At 42.3% G+C, this 22,961-nt stretch overlaps 1 protein-coding gene across 12 annotated transcripts in view; it reads right to left on the bottom strand.

Moving 5' to 3' along the window:
* Positions 1-22,961, bottom strand: part of tut4 (terminal uridylyl transferase 4) — a 236,501-nt gene that overhangs the window by 63,804 nt on the left and 149,736 nt on the right. For all 12 annotated transcript variants that reach the window (XM_061825505.1, XM_061825503.1, XM_061825506.1 and 9 more), the window contains 2 exons: positions 10,720-10,823; positions 10,571-10,628 (listed from right to left, as the gene is read on the bottom strand). In XM_061825505.1, the coding sequence (XP_061681489.1) occupies positions 10,571-10,628; positions 10,720-10,823 (162 nt within the window). The remainder of the gene's footprint in view (positions 1-10,570; positions 10,629-10,719; positions 10,824-22,961) is intronic.

Below are 22,961 nucleotides of genomic sequence, written 5' to 3' on the forward strand. Positions count from 1 at the left end.
TGCTGTTTTTTTTATCAGGAACTACCAAGTGAAATCTATTATCAAGGAAGAGGCAGAGGCACCCGCAGGAAAAGAAGGCGGGGTGCCTCGAGGCAAAGGCAGAGTTTTTGACAACTCTGAATGTTGGTGTTGTGGCAAAAAGGGCCATATTTCACGTGACTGCACTGAAAATAATAGAATTGCATCACATGACACACAGGCGTGACTGTGCCCTTCATCTCCCCAAAAACAACAGGGACAAACACGGACTTACAGTTAAAAAAAAACAGGAAGTGGAAATACATTTTCAGGAGCTCTTCTCCTTGGAGACAGAGAGACCAATAATAACACTCTTGGTAAATTGTAAACCGACACAGGAGCTTGCAGAACACCATGCAAAGAAAAAAATCCTGGCTCTAAACAGTCAGAAAGTCAAGCAGTTGTCAGTTGTCAGATCGGCAAATGGACAATTAGGGCTCACAATTAGGGCTCACAGTAGAGTTGGCTCCAGCGTGGATACAAGATCCACGAGGGAAGTCTTGTAGACTTTCTGTCTTTGAAGTTCCAAATTGTCCTGTGAATTTGCTGCGAAGGATGGCTTGTGCATGCTGGGACTGGCACTGTTGCCAACGGCCGAGGGCAACATGGTTGTAAAAAAGGCAAAATGAGATAACAGAGTCAGACTCGTGCGTAATACAGGGTTTTGGTGAGTCCCTCCTTTATTACTCACTAGACATGGCAAACAAACCACCACTTTTTATGGGAAGGACACAGGTGCAAAAGGCAGATCATTACCTAACAAAACAACAGGAGAAAATTAATGAAGATTTTCTTCATGTAACAATGTAGTACAAAAAGACTCCAGCCACAGATTTTCATTTTGAAAACAAACTTAACAAGTACTTCCAAAAAAAAAGCAATTTATCTGTATTCAGATAATCTGGGAATGGCAGCCGCATGGGTCAGACTCCCACAGGACTTGAAAGACCTCTACAAGGGCTTAACGTTGCCACGTGTCACTGTTTAAACCATATGACACACTGGGAGCGGCTGTGAGGTTTCGTCAAAAGAGGCTGAACAGCAACTAATTGGAAACTAAATGAGGAAATTTTGAAAAGTACAGGTTAGTGCAGGCCGTCACTTTCATCAAAAGTGACCCAGTATTGACTCAACATTTTTAAAAGAAGTCCCAGAATGCATATGGTCGATAGGACTACCAGACGTGGGACTCATTAGGGGAGTACAACCTGTACAATTTGACCAAAAACAGAATATAGGCTATTGATGAAACAATATCCATTAAAACCAGATGCAATAGACAGCATAAAGGCAGTTATTGAGTCATTAGTTGCTGCAGGGGTAATAATTGAATGTCCAGATTCTCCCTGCAACACGCCGATTTTTCCCAATAAAAAAAGGCGCCCCCATCTGGAGGTGGGAGAACAGTTCAAGACCGACAAGCAGTAAATGCCCCTAAAACACAGCGGACACCTTGTGTCCCATACAAACATACACATTGCTAAATTCATTAAGACTAGATGCAAAAGTTTTTACAGTAGTGGATTGAGTTGCATTGACAGGCAAAAAAATACACATTTACCAGTTACTTCAAGTGTACTTTGAAAAGCCAACAATTTATTCACAAGTTATGGCAGCTAGTATGTCCATATTTGAACTATCGAGTGGCAATCAAATTGTACTTTATGTAGATGATGTTTTGCATGCATCACCCCACAAGGAAACTTGCAAAAGTGATACAATAGCATTGTTAAAACATTTAGCACAGGAGTGGGACAAGGTTAGCAAAAACAAAGTTCAAATTTGTAAACAACAAGTGTTAAGAACTTAGGACACAACCTTAGTGTAGGAAGAACAATTTTAGATGACAAAAAAAAGTTATACTTAATGCACCAAAACCACAAACAAATTATGCAATAATAACTGCGTCTTTGTCCAAATTAATGTGAGGAAGACCTCAAAATGACACAATTTTTAAAATGGCCAGAAGAATCAGAAAGTGCTTTCTGTGACAAAATGAAGGAACTAGTGTCAGATTATAGCAAATCCTTCATGCAGATAGTAGATTGTAAAGGTCATTTTCTGACCTCAATTTTTGTGTAACAACATAGAGACTCAGAGGAGCATGTCCATTATCCCAGTGTGTAAGAGCAGTTATTGTGACATCTATTGGTGTAGAAACAAGTTCAACCATCGTATTGTTCCATCCTCTGATTCTAAGAGTACCAAAGGCAATCCATGTATTGCTTTTGGAGATAAACATGCGACATTGAACCCAGCAGTAATGTTTACCACGTCATGAGGATGGTGAAAAACATGATTGTCAAAAGTTAGCAGAAATATGAGCCAAAAGCAGAGGTTGCCTGAGTGAACAGCCTTTAGAAAGAAGTGGTATTTGTAGATGGCTCATCTAAGAGAATGCATGGTATAGACAGACGTTTTTATGCAGAACTAGAAAAAAATAGGGGGATAAATTCATCCACAGCCAAAGTAACACATGCAAAATTGTTAGTTGATTTACTAAATGCAATACAACTGCAAAAAAAAACCTGTTACTGTGTGCAGATGTCTCACACATACATCAAAAATATGATTTCATTGGGTAATGCTTTCACTGACAGAAAACTCAATTAAGCTGCATTGAAAAAACCCCACCTCCAATTATGATAATTGACAGAGCCACAAATCTAGACAAGACACATTAAGATTGCGCAAGATTAGAAACCAACATTTATCTATGACCAAACAACAAACCTATCCTACCAAAAGAAATTTATATAAATAGGTGGCCATTTTAAGCTATGATTTTTTCACATATCTCAAACTGGAGGGATATGAGTCGATACATCAACATTATACAATTTATGACTTCAATTCTAAGTCGAAAAAATGTTTGTAGGACATGTGCAAGACATAATCAACAAGGTTTTTTGAGCTAATGTAGAGGACGGTTCCCTACACCACAATATTCGTTTAAAAACTATCCATATGGACTTTATTGAATTAAACCAAAGCGAAGGGAAAAAAAAAAAGTTTGGTCATCGTAGATGCCTTTTCAAAATGGATCGAACTCTTTCCAAACTACCAGAAAGGACTACTTGAGTTAATTTGTCTCATTCTAAGAAGGTTATTGATCTTGAAACTATTGTTTAAACTAATTTGTTTTATTGGATATTTGTAAGGTCTCATTCCCACTGCCAAGTTCGCTGTAGTGCGGGTGCACAGGGGGTAGTGGTATTTTGAACCCTTCCATCTCAATCCCGTGAAGAAAACAACCTGACCAAGGCATTTAGGAGAGTGAGTCTGCTATCATAATGGCATCCAAACAGTTTACTTTTACTGTTGGGTGTTGGATGAAAACGCTATCCGTTATTTTAATATTTCTGTTCAAGTGGTACCTGTGGGAACCATTCAAAGTCCCAGAAAACAAATTGGATAACTACATACAAAAAAAATGAGTTCATTAAAATGACACGATAGATCTGTAAATGTAAAACCACATTCTTGTGACAATAATAAGGCTGCATAATAAGGCTGCAAGTGTTACAAAATGTGTCCCTACGAATGGAACTTATGTGTCTTCCAATAATCCTTAATTTCCCTGTGTATATTTGTGCAGGTCCCAAACTACCATAACCTGCCTTTGTGACAGTTTCGAGGTTAAAAGGGATTGACTGCTTATTTAAACACTAAAATAGATGTAGAAAATTGGTTTCAAATTGCAACAGGCATTTCCGGACAAAATAATAATTGGTTTCTTATGGTAGAACAAAGGCGCCATGGTGCAGCAGCTGTTAGGCTTTGGCCTCACAGTTCTGAGGACCGGGGTTCTATCCCTGCTAAGCCTGTGTGGAATTCCATGTTCTCCCAGTGCCTGCGTGGGTTTCCTTCGAGCACTCCGGTTTCCTCCCACATCCTAAAAACATGTAACATTAATTGGACACTCTAAAATATGTGATTGTGAGTGCGACTGTCGTCTGTCTCGATGTCCCCTGCGATTGGCAGGCAACCAGTTCAGGGTGTACCCTGCCTCCTGCCCGATGACAGCTGGGATATGCTCCAGCGCTCCCGTGACCCTTATGAGGATAAGCGGCTAAGAAAATTTAATTTGTGTGGAACAGTACCTGATAAAGAATGTAAAAAAAGAAGGGATTCTGTGTATACACTTAATGTGCATCAAATGTATTGGAACCACAAACAAATTTATCAGCATTGATGTGTAAAACCATTTTCTGATTGAGACATCTCATGGTGGTGCAGAAGTAAGTCATTTTGATTAAAAAAAAAAAAAAAGTAACAGATTACCATACTTTACTAACTTTATTTTTGCCATTTGTCTGTTCATCCTGTCTGTTTATAAATTAACATCTATTGTATATGCAGTTTTACCCGAGCACTGGCATAGACTAAAAAGGAGTGGTATGGGAACGACAAAAGTGTTTTAACATACATCGATGCCACTGATGTCCCAAGTGAGTCTAAATTGGCTCATCAATTGGCAGCAGGATTTGAGACTTCAGGATGTTGGTGTACAACCAACAAAAACGTAGACAATCAACTACATTCATTACAATGTATAAGAATTGGGCAATTGGACACAGAAAAGGTTTGAAACTGTGTGTGAACAGTTATCTGCTCATTTATGGCATTCCAAAGCAGAGTCGCTGTTGACCTGTTGGGTGAGAGAGGAGAACTCTGTGCTACGGTCAGAGAACAATGCTGAGCAGTGAAAGCCAACACACAGCTTCGGAGTCATGCTTCCGAGGGGCTTCGAACCCTGAACAGCTCATTCCGGTATTGATACCTCTGTGTGTGAGAGACCGGTATAAATGCCTTTGAAAGACACAAAGCCCCGTTTTCCTCAAATTCGGTATCAGTTTTTGCAGCAATTTTAACCTTGTGTGGATGTTGTTGTATTCCTTGTCTGCGTCCTCTAAGTGTGGAACTTAACACTGTTATGTCACCCACGAACGAAGAGTTGGCGGAGATGTATCTTACAATGATGAAGAATGACAGTGACAACGATGATTTTCCATTAATCTTACCTGACTTGTTTCCTGATCCAGATGAGTAAAAACATTTTTTTTTCGAGTCTGCGTGTATTCATTCGAAGAAGTTGCTAGATGTTAAAAGAATTTGTGCAAATACACAAACAGGAGGGAAATGTAAAAATTATTGTTAATATATTTATTATGGACTTGCAACAAAGGCAAAGTAACATCCTTGTTTTGAAGATTCCTTGCACAAAGGAATGCAGCCAGACAAAGTATCCTTCTTTGGAAGAGTCCTGTTCACAGGACGAGCCCCCACACACAGGTGCACCAGTTTACTCCTTATCTTCCGAGAAGTGGCCAAGGACAACTTCATCAACGCACACACATCATTATCAAAGAATGCGCCTTTGTTCACTTGCTTGTTCACCCCTCCTTTTGATGTTTTCTGTTTTCAGAAATAGAGTACGTGGGAGGCTGCTTCAGAACGTGTTTGACTGACTGTAACTGGCCTGTCTCTCACCTCCTCCTGATCAGAAAGATGATTTATTGTCCCTGTTTCTTGTGCATTTAATCCACTAAATTAGGTGACAAACCTAACAACCACGCTTTACTGTTGGCAGAATGTTCTTTTTCTCAAATACTGTGCTATTTTTACGCCAGATGTAACGGGCTGCACACCTTCCAAAATGTTCAATTTTGACTTGTCAGCCCACAGAATGTTTCTCCAAAAGTCTTGAAGATCATCAAGATGTTTTTTGGTAAATGTGAGACAAGCCTTTATATTCTGGTGACAGCGGGGGTTTTAACCTGGGAACTCTCCCATGGATGCCATTTTTGGTCAGTGTCTTTCTCATGGTAGAGTCATGAATACTGACCTTAACTGAAGCCAGTGAGGCCTGCATGTTTTTAGATGTTATTCAAGGTTCTTTAGTGACTACCTGGATGAGGTGTCATCACAATTAGTCGTCCAGTCCTGGGATGGTTTGCCAGTTTTTTCCATTTGAGGATAATGGCTCAGACAGTAATTCACTGGAGCCCTAAAGCCTTGGAAATTGCATTGTAACCTTGTACAGACTGATGGATTTTAATCACTTTTTTCCTCATTGCTTCTAGAATTTTTTGGGATTGTGGCATAACGCATCATTCCTTGATCTCTTGTAGCCTACCTTATGTTCTCTGACAGATTATATTTAAGTGATTTCTTGATTCAACAAGCATGGTGGTAATCAGGTATAGTTGTAGTTTGTGAAATTGAAAGCGTTCCTAAAATTGTGGTTAGTCACAGTGACTGATTTAAAAAAAAAGGGGGGGGGGTCAATTACTTCACAAAAATTCAGAAAGGTTTGGATTTTTTTGTGCCTTAAAAAATTTAATTGTTGTTTGAAAACTGCATTTTGTGTTTCATTGGGTTGTCTCTGAGTAATATTACAATTGGTTTGATGATTTGAAACCTTTGAGAATGTGATAGATGACCACAAAAAAAAAAAAAAAAAAAGGACCAGGAGTGGGAAAATACTTTTTCACAGGACTGTACTCAGACTCAGCTCCACATACAGAATGGGGTGTGGTACCAATCCTCCTGACTCTCTTCCACTCTTGAGTTGCCCATGACGAGAGTTTGCGAGGAGATGTGGCAGGTGAGCCCCTGTCAGCAGGTGAGCACCTGTACATTAGGGTTCACCCCAGTGGACGAGAGGGTAGCCTTCGCATTTGGGTGGCGGGACGGGTCCTGACTGCTGTTTGTGCATATGCACCAGACATCAGAACAGAGTGTAAGTAGTCAAAAACAAGATCTTTGCTCAATACATATGGTGGTCAAGAGACGCCACATTTACATGCATAAACGATGACCCATTTACGTCAAGAGAATATGCAGACCGAGCACAGCCTGAAATATTTTGATTCACGGTGAACATGAAAATTTACTTCTGATCTGGGCGGAAAGAGGAGTATTCCACTCCTGTGAAATAAATAAAATGAAATAAACTTCAAATTCAGCGCATTTTTTTCATTTGTTATGATTGAGCCGTTTGTATGGAGAATTTTCATTATGGGAAATCAGTGTATCCCGATGATCCTGGGAGCAAAGTTGTCTGGGGCTTCATGCCCCTGCTAGGGTTATCCATGGCAAAAAGGTCCTAGGTGAGGGACCAGACATTGTACAACTCCAAAACCTCAATGGCGAGTACAAAAATTGGGGCCTGCCCTCTGAAGCCAGGCCTGGAGGTGGGGCTCAAAGGCGAGCGCCTGGTGGCAAGGCCTGCACAAATGGGACTTAGCCAGGAACAGCATGGGTCTCCCTTACCATGGGCTCACCACCTGTGAGAGGGGCCACAGGTGTCGGGTGCAATCTGAGCTGGGCGGTGGTCTATGAATGGGGGTGGGAGGACTTGGCGATCCGATCCTCAGCTACAGAAACTAGCTCTAGGGACATAGAATGTCACCTATTTGGCAGGGAAGAAGCCAGAGTTGGTGCGTGAAGTCGAGAAGTTTCGACTTGGTATAGTTGGACTTGCCTCTATGCTTGGGCTCTGGCACCACTCCTCTTTAGAGGGTTTGGACTCTGTTCCACTCTGGAGTTACCACAGTGAGAGACGTCGAGCAGGTATGGGTATACTTATTGCCCCCGGCTTGGGCCCTGTACAATGTGATTTACCCCAGTGTATGAGAGGGGAGCCTCTCTCCACATTCAGGTAAGGGGACGGGTCCGTTGTTTGTACTGATGCACCAAACAGCAGTTCAGAGTACCGACCTTTTTGGGAGTGCTGGAGAGCGCTCCCCCTTTGGGACTCCATCATTTTGCTGGGAGACTTCAATATCCACGTGGGCAATGACAGTGACAACAGCCTCTCGATCAGAACCCGAGTGGTGTTCTGTTACTAGACTTCTGTGCTCATCATGTATTGTCCATAATGAATACCATGTTCAGGAATAAGGGTGTCCATATAACCACCTGACACTAGGACACTCTAGGTCTTAGTTTGATAATCGACTTTGTGGTTGTTTCATCTGACTTGCGACCACATGTCTTGGACACTCGGGTGAAGAGAGGGGCGGAGCTGTCAACTGGTGGTGAGTTGGCTCCGATGGTGGGGGAAGATGCCGGTCAGACATGGCAGGCTCAAACGTGTCGTTGGGATCTTGTGAGTCGGTAGGGAGAATACTTTGAAAACCTTCTCAATACCACCAACATGCCTTCCCATGAGGAAGCTGAGTCTGGGTGCTCTGTGGCGGGCTCTTCTATCTCTGGGGTTGAGGTCACCAAGGTGGTTAAAAAGCTCCTTGGTGGCAGGGCCCCGGGGGTGGATGAGATTTGCCCGGAGCACGAAAAATGTGTGTAAAATTTGTCACAAGTAGAAATACATAGATATTGAAAGACGTCACTTATTTTGTGCAGTCTTGAACAATATTCCCTTTAAGATGTGCCACTGCCCAATTGTGTAGTTGTCACACACACTGAGCGCACATGAAAACAGAGTAGGCACAGAGAACCACAGCCTGACGTCATTTTTTTTTTTAAACACGGAAGCGCACGGTCTCTAACGAGCTGCTACTCAGCCTACTTCTACTTCCTAATTTACCTTATATCGCCCCCCCCCCTCCGCTCTTAAAGTGGTACACTCAAAATTACAAACAGAACATACACCCGCAACTTTATATCTGCGGGCATGACTGACCACACCTGTACATTTTTCAAAAGTGAGTGACTGATGTGGTTCTGTTGGCTTCATCAAGCCATGATCTCCAACTCTCACTGGAGAGGTTAACAGCCGAGTGCAAAGCGGCTTTGATGAGAATCAGCACCTCCAAATCTGAGACCATTGTCCTCAGTCGGAAAAGGGTGGCGTACCCTCTCCAGGTCAGGGATGAGATCCGGCCCCAAGTGGAGGATTTCAAATATCTTGGGGTCTTGTTCATGAGATCGACAGACGGATCGGTGCAGCGTCTGCAATGATGCGGACTTTGTATCGGTCCGTTGTGGTAAAGAGGGAGCTAAGTCGAAAGGCGAAGCTCTCAATTTACCGGTCGATCTACGTTCCTGCCCTCACCTATGGGCACGAGCTGTGGATCGTGACCAAAAGAACAAGATCCCGGATACAAGCAGCCAAAATGAGTTTCCTCCGCAGGGTGTCCGGGCTCTCCCTTAGAGATAGGGTGAGAAGCTCGGTCATCTGGGAGGGGCTCAGTGTCGAGCCACTGCTCCTCCGCATTGAGAGGAGCCCGATGAGGTGGCTGGGGCATCTTATTCGGATGCCTACTGGACGACTTCCTGGTAAGGTGTTCCGGACATATCCCACCGGAAAGAGACCGGGGGGACGACCCAGGACACACTAAAGAGACTATGTCTCTTAGCTGTCTTGGGAACGCCTCGGGATTCCTCCAGAAGAGCTGGAAGAAGTGGCTGGGGAAAGGGAAGTCTGGGTATCCCTGCTGAACCTACTTCCCCCCGCGACCCGACCGGGAAAAGCGGTAGAAAATGGATGGATGGGATGGATGGATGAATTGTCTTTAATGTGGCTAAACTTTTTGTCACACAGAGCCAGTCTGTCACTGGGAAGCCAATAAGCTTTCCAAAATGCAGATCCAAATAAAACTACCTAGTCATCAACCAGGACTAAGGCTGAACGAGTAGGGAGAATTTTCTAATTGTGAGGTTGCGAGGAGTTAAATATTCTGATTGCAATTTCGCATGCAATCTTTCGGAGGGAAGTTAGTTAAAAAATAATAACACCAGAATCTATATTTCTTTATGTAGGCCCAACACAATACTGGAAAGTCAACAACTAAAAAATCTTTCCTGGCCTAAATATTGGCATAAATTGACAATGAATGACATCATAGGTTACTACTGAATTCTTGGGGGGGGGGGGGGGAGCTTCCATCAGAGAAGAATATTGTGAATATAACTTGCTTGCCTTGTAAAAATGCAATAATGTGTAATGATGGTACTGTCAGTAAAATATGTAAGGCTTTAGCTGCCATCCTGGACCTCACCATGTTCACAGATCAATGTCCTTTTGTTTTGTTATTTATTTTAACAAAGTCACGCTCAATCATGCTATGCGGAGGCTCTGTTTTTGTCCTACTACACCTAACTACTATAGATATTGCTTTTTGAGTTTCAGTTGGAATGGTGAGGCAGTGGGAGACCGTTGGACTCACAGTTCTTAGGACCGGGGTTAAAACCCCGGCCCTAACTTTGTGGAGTTTGCATGTTCTGTGCCTGCGTGGGTTTTTCCCAGGCACTCCAGTTTCCTCCCACATTCCAAAATTATGCATTAATTTGAGACTCTATATTATTCCCAAGTGTGAATGTGAGTGCAACAGTTGTCTCCATGTGCCCTGCGATTGGGTGGCAACCAGTTCAGGGTGTACCCTCCCTCCTGCCCAATGACAGCAGGGATAGGGCTGCGCGACCCTCATGAGGATAAGCAGGTCAGAAAATGGATGGAAGGATGGATGAGTTTCACCACCTAAATGGTTTGTGATTGGCAGACTTTTTGACAAGTGTTATTGGTGGATCGGTAAAAAAAGTGCAGCAGGAAACTCAAACCGTGGATAGATAAATATTCATTGACCTGCATGATTCTTTAGTACTTTTGCAAGGTTTTCGATGATCTCCTTACAGTTCAGCTTCTGTAAAGATAATACAATTAAGAAATGAATATTAAAGAGGCATCTCTAATCACAAAATTAAGAATCCTTTGGTAAGGGTAACCATGCCTACCTCAGCAGTCTCATGGCCTTCAAGGGTCATACAAATGTCAAGGTCACTGTCATGGAATCCAAAGCCATTCTTTGAGGATCCAAACAAACACAGCTGAGCTTTATCTGCAGAAACACGTGCAAAAAAAACCCAAAAAACAACACTCATTTATCCCATTGTGCAGTATGTATTTTGTATTATTTCAAAGAACTACTTGTTTTCTCAGTGTATAAAATCCAGAACATGACGATTTGCACATCATGTCCAAAACAAGATCAAAAGTCAACAGTCTTTACAAAGCTGTTCAAGTAATTCATTAAGTGTACAAAAAAACTTCATGATTGTTTTCTTTGTTTTAATATAATTCAAAATAATGCGAGCACAACATCACTATTAATCATAAAGCCTTTCTCAAAAAACATTTCAAGTGTTTTTTTTTTTTTAATTCTGAGGAAAAAGAAACCACAAAACAACCAAAATCACATAACGCCTCAGTTAGTCACATAAGTATATCACAAAACAATACCAGGGAGTCCTTTCTTGGGCAGAAATATATAGAAAAATAACAAGCAAGTGCTAGAAGACCATACTGTAATAATATTGAGTAACAACTTTGTTGCACCCTTAGCAGCTGTTTGTTCGAGTTATGTAGGTGCTTTGTAACATCCACCATAAATGCAAGGTCCTCCATCTATTCTACGGAATGAAATTGTAAAACTGGTTGTCCCTTTTCTTCCAATAACTGTATAATTTCTTCTCGTAAATCCAAAGAAAGGACTCAGCACAGCACCTTGGCTTAACCTCCTTACCTCAGTGTGGTATGGCAGGTCATAAAGGTGGTCTTTCTCCCTGAGAACGCTGTCAAACTGACAGTGATTAACACTTCTGGATTGGATTAAATTAACAGTTTTGATGACCACCTTCACGACATTATCCATTTTTAATTACTTGCAACACAAAGCCTGCTGGTGCAAAATACAGGGAAAAGTCCATAGATCGCATCCTCTATTTGCAGACTGCACTCTCTCATAACTTTTCTATCACCAATCGTAGTGGGTGGGAAGTATAAACTTTTTCTCCTGCTTGGAAAAATATAGGTATAATCGTGCTTCACTGTCTCATGAGCGCCACAATGCCTGCGCCCAATAATTCAGTGTTAAATACTGAAATTGCGCCAGCAACTAAGGCTGGTTGTGAAAATACAGTACAAGAAAAACTTCCAGTCACACACTACTGCAATAAAATCTTGCATTCCCATACGATCACATCCTTATTTTTTTTTTTTTTTTTTTTCTTGGCTTTATCTTGTCAACCCAAATGCGAAACACTTGTTACTGTGGCAACACTAAGAAGAGTGGCTTGAGCTGATTGTGTCCTATGAAGAAAATCGGGGAAAACGTGCCGTGGTCACCGGTGCTTAGGACCGAAGATGACGTTAGTTCATGGTCGAGGTATGCTCAAGTATTTTTAGTACCACTCACAAGCAGGCTACAAAACATAAATTGGCCTTGAAAGCTTGTGTGAGCACTGAAATTTATGCATACACATGCTGATGTTCTGTCGAATCATGCGCTTGGGTTTTGGTGTGGGGGAAGTAATTTCCCGTACTTTCTCGAGTATAATGCATCCTGAAGTATAATACGCACCCCCAAAGTTAACCTAAAAAACAGGAAAACCTAAAAAAACAGGAAAACCCTTCGAACAATGTGGAATGCACACCACCAATTCATTTTCTGCTACTCATATGCTAAAAATGTTGGGAATTATCTGTACTTATATTAAGTTGGGTTTTTCAAAAAACTGTCTGTACAACAATTATTAATAATCATTGTGCATGTGGTGATGTCGCGGTAATATAATCTCAGGACAGGCCACAGGACACGGTTGTCCTGGTCCCTGTAATTATCAGAACAGAATCCCTCAACTAACTAAAATAAATGCTCAATGATGGCATAACATTTTATTAATACTGTAGATAACATATTACAGTCTTAAATAAACAAACTGTTTGAAAATTTTTTTTGCATTAAATATTTGTGCATAGTGCAGTTTATCCTCTACATGACACATCCTTGGCCAAGACTTCAAAAGAAGCATCTGACTCACCTTCAATCTGAAAAATATCAATCGTAGCTACATTTGGTGCATCACTGTCGAACTCAGCATTGATGACTTGGTTCACTTCCGGAGCCTTGTGATTTACACATCATGAACATCCCATCTTCCTCCCACAGCATGTCATCCTCTGTGCCATCCATGGCATTGTGAGGAAAATTTTTTTGAATCCCAAGAGTTTTGGTTCCGGAGCGCAGCCTCTCACCCAACATTCGGCTCCAGTCAACAATAGGGAGCAACGGAGAGTGTGGTAAAGAAGTGAAGAAACGGGTACAAGTGGGGTGGAACATTGGGCGGAAGGTTTCTGGTGTTCTATGTGACGGAGGAGTATCCACCAGGATGAAGGGCAAAATTTATAAAACACTGGTAAGGCTGGTCATGATGTACGGAGTAGGGACGGTGGCACTGAAGAGACAACTGGCCAGTTGCCAAAGCAGAACTGGAGGTTCCAGAAATTAAGATGCTGAGGTTCTCGCTTGGAGTGAACAGGTTGGATAGGATTAGAAACGAGGTCATTAGAGGGACAGCCAATGTTGGATCTTTTGGAGACATGGTTAGAGAGAGCATATTTAGATGGTTTGGACTTTCAGAGACGAGAGTGAGTATATTGGTGGAAGGGTGCTGAGGATGGAGCTGCCAGGCAAAAGATCAAGAGGAATACCAAAGAAAAGATTCATGGATGTTGTGAGGGACGACATGAGGAGAGTGGGTAATAGAGAAGAAGATGCACAAGATAGGCTTAGATGGAAAAAGGACATGCTGTGGCGACCCTTAACGGGACAAGCCGAAAAGAAAAGAAGAACTCAGGTGGCTATAATAACGTGAGCTCAAACTACATAGAAACAAGCCTAATGAGCACATTTTTTAAAAAGCGAGCATTTTAATTGAGTGTAACATAAGACATCGGATTTCATATCGAAACGTATATGTATACTTTTTTTTTAACCACTCTATTTACCTGTGCACGACTATAGAGCTCGTGCACGTGAAGTCACCATTTTAACGGCGCCATATCGCCAGTCAAACAGAGCTGCTCGACAATGTGGGAGACATTGAACCAGAGGAGTATGTTTAAAATACCCGAGACCTATTGTGCTGTTGATTATCACAACAGACGAGACAGATATTCAAAGAGATCATTCTATACCATACCAGCTGAAAAGACCAGAAAAGATCGATTGATTTCAGCAAATAAACGTGATGGCTGGTGCCCAACCAAATACACATGCCTGTGTAGTGCTCACTTCATTTCAGGTAGGAATTATTCTTGTCAATTTACGAGTATTAGTAAAACTAAGTTCACTTATTTTTTGAACAATTTGCATTTAAAAAAAAAAAAAACATCTGTCACAGAGAGGTTTAGATGTGTGTGTGTGCGTGCATGCGTGCGTGTGCGTGTGTGGCCGCAATTCGCTTCCGTGTGGAGGAGCAGAGTCCCCGTTCTCTTTTTTTCCCCCAATCATAGTTAATGAACGCAGTTTGGGTAAAACCAGGGGTCATTTATCTAAATATTGATATTTGTATTGAATAATAGCTGAAAAGATCGATGGATTCCAGCAAAGGTTAACATGTAGCCTGTTGCAGAAGCCATCACTTGTTAGTTTAACTCCGGTGAATAAAGCAAGTACTTTACCGATTCTGGTGAAAAGAGACGACGCTCACCACTCCTTAGACAACGTGAGAAAGTCCCTTCGTAGTTGCCAGTGTTAAACGTTCATGAACTGGTGGCCTGACCATGGTTGGGAGACACAGGGGAGATGTCTTCACTGGGGCCGAGGTTCCCCTCCTTGGGGTTAACTCCCTTCTCATGTTGCAAGTCTGAAGCTCAATGGCAAGAGTAGTAAAATCAAGGAACCTTGACTTGCTATTATACTCGCTTTATTTTCTTTTTGCACACAACTGTTCCCAGTCGCTGTGAATCAACTTTCATTTTCCTCTCACATGCACTTCTGATCAAAAACGCATGCGCAGTCCGTCTCACCCACACAACACACATGCCCACCTATATGAAACCCGCAACAAACCGAATACGTTTCTGCGTTCACAAGCTGTGAACCCGTCACTATGTCGGATTTATTTCAACGAAGTATTTGTATGTGTCTAGACTTTTGTACGCTTTCAAACTTTGTGTAAATCTCGACGACTTACTCACCAGATACATGGGTATATCCAGTTGTCCAAGAAAAGAGGAAGCGAATTTACACTCCAATTTCTTATGGGCGAAAACATCGACTTTGGCATTAAATATGGGTCCTCTATGCCAAGTGTCTCTCGTTTTTCCACGTACCTTCATTTATCATCAGCTTCTAAATGTTTAACGGTATCGGACAAAACTCTGGCCGTCGTGCTAACATGTTCGGGTCGTCTCCAACCGATTTAGCATTAAACAATGCTTTGTTAGACTGGCAATATGGCGACGTAAACATAAGTCACTTGATTTTATGACGTAGGTGCACGAGCTCTATACAAGGTGATTGTATTTTTTATTTTTCATCCATACCTAAATATAATGCACTTTGAAAATATTTTTGGAAAAATTTGCGCATTATTTTTGAGAAATTACGGTAATTACAGTTAGTTAACAACCAGTATTTCTGTCATGTTGTAATGTTGGTTTGACCTGATTACACAACATGACCTGGAAGAATGGAATTTATCGCTACCATTTTGAACCACAGTGAATTACAACCATGCCGAACCGACCTCGTAAACAGACCGAAGTGGTGACCAAACTGTTTTGGAAGCTATTGCCTCCCTCCACAAGTAGAATCACTCAAGGATGAGATTGCTGGCATAATCGACAAAAGGGTAGATCAACATTCAGCCACCAATAAGGGTGAATTGACAACTTAAAAATGTGAAACCAATGATGCGGTTAAAGGTAAGGCAGCCATGCCAACAAGCAATCAGACTTGGAGCCTAATGCCTCTGCAAAAAGTACCACAAGGCTGGAACAAAAAGTTGAGGGCTTGAAAAACTTTGTGGATCAACTATCTGACAACTAACCGAATCAATTTTAATCAAAATTACATTAAGCAGCAAGTCAAGTGGGCAAGGAACCATCAAAATTCAGAAATATTTACATCAGTGTTCCAAATAATACCAATCCAATAAGACTAGATGAATCCACATTTTCAGTATTTTTTCATTGTTACGTCAAACAAGTTACTAGTAGGTGCATTAGATCATCAGAAAATCAACAAGACCCAGCATTTGTGATGTACATACTCTTAAGGCTGTGCAATTGGGTAATTTGTTGAAAGGGGTGTGTTAAAAAAATAGCAGTGTGGCATTCAATCAGTGAGGTCTTCAATTCTGTGAAAAACAGGTGTGAATCAAGCGGCCGAAATGATTTTCTTCAACAGGGTGTCCAGGCTTTCCGTTAGAGACAGGGTGAGATGTTCGGTCATCCAGGAGAGGCTCAGTGTCAAGGTGCTGCTCTTCCGCATTGACAAGAGCCAGATTAGGTGGATTAGGGCATTTGATCTAGATGCCTCCCACCGGAAAGAGACCCTGGGAACTACCCCAGGACACGCTGGATAAACTATGTCTCTTTGCTGGCCAGGGAAGGCCTCTGGATCACTCCAGAAGAGCTGGATGAAGTGGCTGGGGAAAGGGAAGTCTGGCTGCTGCAACCGCGAAGTGAAGAAGTGGGAGAAGATACAGTGAAGAAAATAAGCATTTGAACACCCTGCTATGCTGCAAGATCTACCACTTAGAAATCATGGCAGAGTCTGAAATTTTCACCATAGGTGCAGGTCTAGGGAGAGAGATAATCTAAGAAAAATCCAGACATCACAATGTATTATTTTCTTAACGGGTTCTTTGTGTGATATAGCTGCAAATAAGAATTTCAACACCGGTCTATCAGCTAGAATTCTGACCCTCAAAGTCCGCCTTGAAAAGTCCACCTCCACTCCATGTATTATCCTAAATCAGATGCACCTGTGTGAGGTTGTTAGCTGCATAAAGACACCTGTCCACCCCATACAATCAGTCAGACACAAACATGGCCAAGACCAAAGAGCTGTCCAAAGACACCAGAGATAAAATTGTACAACTCCACCCGGCTGGAAAGGGCTTCGGAGAAATTGCCAAGCAGCTTGGTGAAAAAAGGTCCACTGTTGGACCAATCATTAGAAAATGGAAGAAGCTAAACATGACGGTCAGTCTTAATCGGAGTGGAGCCCCATGCAAGAGATCACCTTGTGGGGTCTCAATGATCCATAGAAAGGTGAAGAATCAGTCCAGGGCTACACGACAGGAATTGGTCAATGACCTGAAAAGAGGTGGGACCACTGTTTCCAAGGTGACTGTTGGTAATACACTAAGATTTCATGGTTTGAAATCATGCATGGCACGGAAGGTTCCCCTGCTTAAACCAGCACATGTCAAGGACCATCTTAAGTTTGCCAATGACCATTTGGATGATACAAAGGAGTCATGGGAGAATGTTTTGTGGTCAGGTGAGACTAAATTGGTACTTTTTGTTCATAATTCCACTAACCGTGTTTGGAGGAATACAAATGATAAGTTCCGTCCCAAGAACGCCATCCCTACTGTGAAGCATGGGGGTGGGGTTTTTCTGCACATGGAACAGGTTGACTGCACTGTATTAAGGAGAGGATGACTCCGGCCATGTATTGTGAGGTTTTGGGGAACAACCTCTTTCCCTCAGTCAGAGCATTGGAGATGGGTCGTGGCTGGGTCTTTCAATATGACAATGACCCGAAGCACACAGCCAGGAAAACCAAGGAGTGGCTCCGTAAGAAGCGTATCAAGGTTCTGCCGTGGCCTAGCCAGTCTCCAGACCTAACCCCGATATAAAATTTTTGGAGGGAGCTGAAACTCTGTGTTACTCAGCGACAGCCCAGAAACCTGTCAGATATAGAGAAGATCTGTATGGAGGAGTGGGCCATAATCCCTCCTGCAGTGTATGCAAACCTGGTGAACAACTACAGGAAACGTTTGACCCCTTCAATTGCAAACATAGGCTACTGTACCAAATATTAACATTGGTTTTGTCAGGTGTTCAAATACTTATTTGCAGCTATATCACCCAAATAAATCTTTGAAAAATCATACATTGTGATTTCTGGATTTTTCTTTTTAGATTATTTCTCTCACAGTGGACATGCACCTACGATGAAAATTTCAGACCCCTCCATGATTTCAAAATGGGAGAACCTGCAATATAGCAGGGTGTTCAAATACTTGTTTTCTTCACTGTAGATGGATAGATGGACGGATGGAAGGTGTAAATCAGGTGGCCCCTATTTAAGGATGAACCCAGCACATGCATTTCCCGTTGAAAGTCTAAGGAAAATGGCTCGTTCAACATATAGTTCAGAAGAACATTGTACTTTGATTAAAAGTTTGATTGGAGAGGGGAAACCTTACAAAGAGGTGCAAAAAAATATAGGCTGTTCAGCTAAAACGAACCAGAATGGCAAAGGCTCAGCCAATGATAAGATCCAGGATAATCAAGGACCATCCAGAGTAACTAAGTACTGACAGTGAGAAGTCTTTGTGAAGCTAATCTATTGACAAAAACTCACCGCAAAGTCCTTCCTTTAAAAGAAAAAAGGCATGTGCAGAAGAGGCAACAATTTGCCAAAGAACACATTAACTGGCCTCAATAGAAATAGAAGAACATTTTGTGGACTGATGAGAGCAAGCTTGTTCTTTTTTGGTCCATGGGCCACAGACATTTTGTGGGACGACCTCCAAACTCTGAATTCAAACCACAGTGAAGAGAGTGAAGCATGGTGGTACATCCGTCACGATATGGGTATTTTTCTCCTACTGCAGTGTTGGGCCTATTCATCGCACACCAGGAATCATGAATCGGAAAATACTTGAAGGTCATGTTATGCAGAAGAGGACATGCCCTTGAAATGGATGTCTAAACAAAAAAAGGACCTGAAACACACAAGTAAAAATGCAAAGTCTTTGTTCTAAACCAACAAAGTTAATGTTGTGGAATGGCCGGTCCAATCCCCGGCTTTTCATCCAATCAAGAGGTGGGGCGACATAAAAAATGCTGTTTCTGAAGCAAAACCAAGAAATGTAAATTGTCGTGAAGCAATCTTGGGAGTGAACAACAACTGAAAAGTGCCACAAGCTGGTTGACTCCATGCCACACAGATGTAAAGCAGTTCTAAAAACAACTGTGGTCAAACAATAAAATATTAGTTGAGTTATTCAAAGGATTGGTAAATCCTAGAAGCAAACAGGTTTTTACAAAGTAATTTTGAGTTTGGAAAGTCAAAAGAAGACTCCCATTTTTATTTTTTTGCTTTCAACAAACTTACCAAAATGCACAGCTTTCAGAGTGTGAATATCATGAATGATGGGTCTTGTTGTTTTTTTCTGAGAATCTATTAGACCTACTGGTAACTTGTTCGATTAAAAAAATAGACTGAAAATGTAGATTAATCTGGGAGTCACATTGGGCCATTATTATTTTGAACATTCCTGTATAAATATTTCTGAGCTTTGATGTTTCCTTGCCCACTTGACATGAGACAAGTTTGGAGATTAAGCAATTTACCTGCTTGTGCTGTGGCTGAGCAGTTGGTGTTACTTTGATGGAAATGCTATGATCATGATGTTTATTTTATTGTTTATTAATACAGAAAAAGATCTCTACAGGTTGGCCAGACAGAGGGATAGAGATGGGAAGGACGTGCAGCAGGTAAGGGTGATGAAGGGTAGCGATGGAAATGAGTTGACTGGTGCCAGTTGTGTACTAAATAGATGGAAAGAATACTTTGAGAAGTTGAGGAGTGGAGAAAATGAGAGAGAAGGAAGAGTATAATATGCAATTCTGAAGCACCGTGAAGTGGAAATGATTAGTAAGGGGGAAGTTAGAAAGGCACTGAACAGAATGAAAAACGGAAAGACAGTTGGTCGTGATGCCATACAAGTGGTGGTATGGAAGCAATTTGGAGAGCTGGCTGTGGAGTTTTTGACCAACTTATTCAATAATATGCTAGCGGGAGAGAAGATGCCAGAAGAGTGGAGAAAAAGTGTGGCAGTTCTGATTTTTCAGAACAAATTCAATCTTCAGAGCTGTGGAAACTATCGAGGAATAAAGTTGATGAGCCACACAATGAAGTTATGGGAAAGAAAGACTACACTCAGGACAGAAGTATCTGCAGGTAACAATATGGTTTCATGCCTAGAAAGAGTACCACAGATGCATTATTTGCCTTGAGGCTTGCAGGTGTAAAAGTACAGAAAAGACGGAAGGAGCTACATTGCGTCTTTGTGTATCGAGAAAAAGCCTATGACAGAGTGCCAAGAAAGGAACTGTGGTACTGCATGTGTAAGTCTAGGTTGGCGGAGAAATATGTTAGAATAGTACAGGACATGTATGACGACAGCAGAACAATGGTGAGGTATGCCATAGGTGTGACAGAAGAATTTAAGGTAGAGGAGGGACTGCATCAGGGATCGGCTCTGGGCCCCTTACTGTTTGCTGTTTGGTAATTGGTTGACAGATGAGGTTAGACTGGAATTCCCTTTGACTATGATGTTCGCAGATGATATTGTAATACGCAGTGAAAGCAGGGAGCTTGTGGAGGAAAAATTAGAAAGATGGAGGCATGCACTGGAAAGGAGAGGAATGAAGATTAGCTCAAGTAAAACAGAATTTATGTGCGTGAATGACAGGATGGAGGGGGAAGAGTGAGGCTACAGGGAGAAGAGATAGCGAGGGTGGACGACTTCAAATATTTAGGGTCAACAATCCAGAGCAATGGTGAGTGTGGTAAGGAAGTGAAGAATCCAAGCAGGTTTGGAACAGCTGGCGGGAGGTGTCAGGTGTGTTATGTGACAGAAGAGTCTCTGCGAGGATGAAAGGCAAAGTGTATAAAACAGTGCTGAGGTCAGGCATGATGTACGGATTAGAGACGGTGGCAATTAAGGGACAACAGGAAGCAGAACTAGAGGGAGAAGAATTAAAAATGTTGAAGTTCTCGCTAGGAGAGAGCAGGTTGGATAGGATAAAAAATGAACTCATTAGAGACACAAACAAAGTTGAATGTTTTGGAGACAAAATTCGAGAGAGCAGACTTGAATGGTTTGGACATGTCCAGATGCGAGGGAGTGAGTGTATTGGTAGAAGGGTGCTGAGGATAGACATGCCAGGCAAAAGACCGAGTGGAAGACCAAAGAGAAGGTTGATGGATTTTGAGAGGGAAGACATGAGGGCAGTGGTGTTAGAGAGGAAGATGCAGAAGATAGGCTTAGAAGGAAAAAGATGAGATGGTGCGTTTAACTGTCAATTTCAAGAAGAATTTGATAGTCGAATACGAAGCTGGTGTGCGTGTTTCTGAGCTATTGAAAAAGTATGGCATGGCGAAATCGACGATCAGCACCATTCTGAAACACAAGGATGTCCTCAAAGCAAGTGATGTTGCTAAAGGACCAACCATGTTGACCAAGCAGAGGCCACAGACCTTGGAGGAAGTCGAAAAGTTGCTTCTTATTTTCCGTAAATGAGCAGCAGTTAGCTGGGGATAGTGTTGGCGAGGAAGGGATTTGCGCCAAAGCTAGAAATCTGTGTACAGATTTCAAAGGAAAAGACCCTATTGTAGTTCCTGAGGGCAGTCGAGGATGGTTCGGAAAATTCCGAAAAAGAAGTGGGATACACTCCGTTGTTATATAGAAGGGCGTTCAAATACTTATTTTCTTCATTGTAGTATTGTTTGATCATTTTGCTGATTTGTGCTGACATTTGACGTGATGGATCATATTTTTTCACTAAAATAGGCAAACTCTTTGCATTTATCAGCTACTGATACTGGAGCTATCTGAATCGAGGGGGTTGTGACCTTGTCAACCACAGTAGAGTTTTTGTTTTGTTTTTTTGTTTTCTTATTGATTTCAGAAAGGTGTTGCTGCCTCGCCCTTACTAACTCTTGGTTAAAATTACAAAGACACTGTCTGTAGAGGTCATAGTCAATTTGGAGTTTAGCTTTTCTCTAACATTCTGCTTTTGATTTAGAATCAATCATCAACGTGTTCCTCCATGGTGTTGTAGTTCCCTTCTGGATGGTCTTAGTTTGAAGCATTAATTGCATTTGAGATTTTCAAGGTGAAATTATCCAAAAGTTCATCAACTGTCTCAGCATTTACAGTTTGTGGTAAAGCTACAGTCCCCATAAACCTAATGGGAGTATTTGTCAGGGCCATTGCCAACCCACTGCCCTAGGCGGAGCTTCCTCTGGCAGCAGCCCCACACCTGCTCGGTATGGACGCTAATTATGCCAGGCATAAAAGCCTTGAGTCTGTCACTTTCAGGCATCATATCTTTGTGTGTGAGTACGCAAGAGCCTTTTAGGGCATCCCCCTAGGTACAACGTTCCTGTGCCACTATTGTTAAGTCTGGTTGTTCATGTTCCAAGTTTTTGCCCTGTACTTATCGGACCTGGTTTTAGAATTACTGGACTTTGACCCGTTTGAAACCTCTGCCTGAATTAAAATACACTCGCAAATTGTGTCCCTGCCTTGGAGTCCTGCATTTGCGTTGTATCCCTGTACATGACAGAAAGAACCCCCAGAAAAGGAACCACCAGGTAAAATGCGACATTGCCTGTCTCGCCGCCGGGCTGCCTCCCAGCGCACTCTGCAGTTTAACCAAGCATCCCCTGTTCGACCGATATTATTATATACTATTATTATAGTATTAGACCTATATGACCACCTCCCCATTTCTGACTCAGAAACTAATTTAGTTTTTTGCCTCTCTGCTATTAGTCCCAATAAATCTGTTTCCCCTCCCACCATATCCAGCCCAGGTGTGCCTAAGCCCAAGTCCTCTTCCTCCGACGTTTTCTGGGTCATCCGTTTGGCCATCTATCCGGGGCCCCCGGATGGTGGCCAGAGGAGCCACTCAAGTACATTGAGACTTTATCACTCCCGCTACACTCCAGCAAGCCACAGCCTCGGCGGCGACCGGTCCACCGCTGCCTCTCACCCACTCCTCAGTGGCGACGGACCCCAAGCCGCCTCTTGCTCACGCCTAGGTGGCGACCAACCCCAGGCCTCCTCTTGCTCCTGTCTCGGCGGCGACCCATCCACGGCCACCTGTCTCAGCAACGACTTTTTGCCACGTTTTTGTGCTTCTGCCTCTCGCCCAC

Source organism: Syngnathoides biaculeatus, chromosome 7 (assembly GCF_019802595.1).
Source record: "Syngnathoides biaculeatus isolate LvHL_M chromosome 7, ASM1980259v1, whole genome shotgun sequence".
Lineage (NCBI taxonomy): Eukaryota > Metazoa > Chordata > Actinopteri > Syngnathiformes > Syngnathidae > Syngnathoides > Syngnathoides biaculeatus.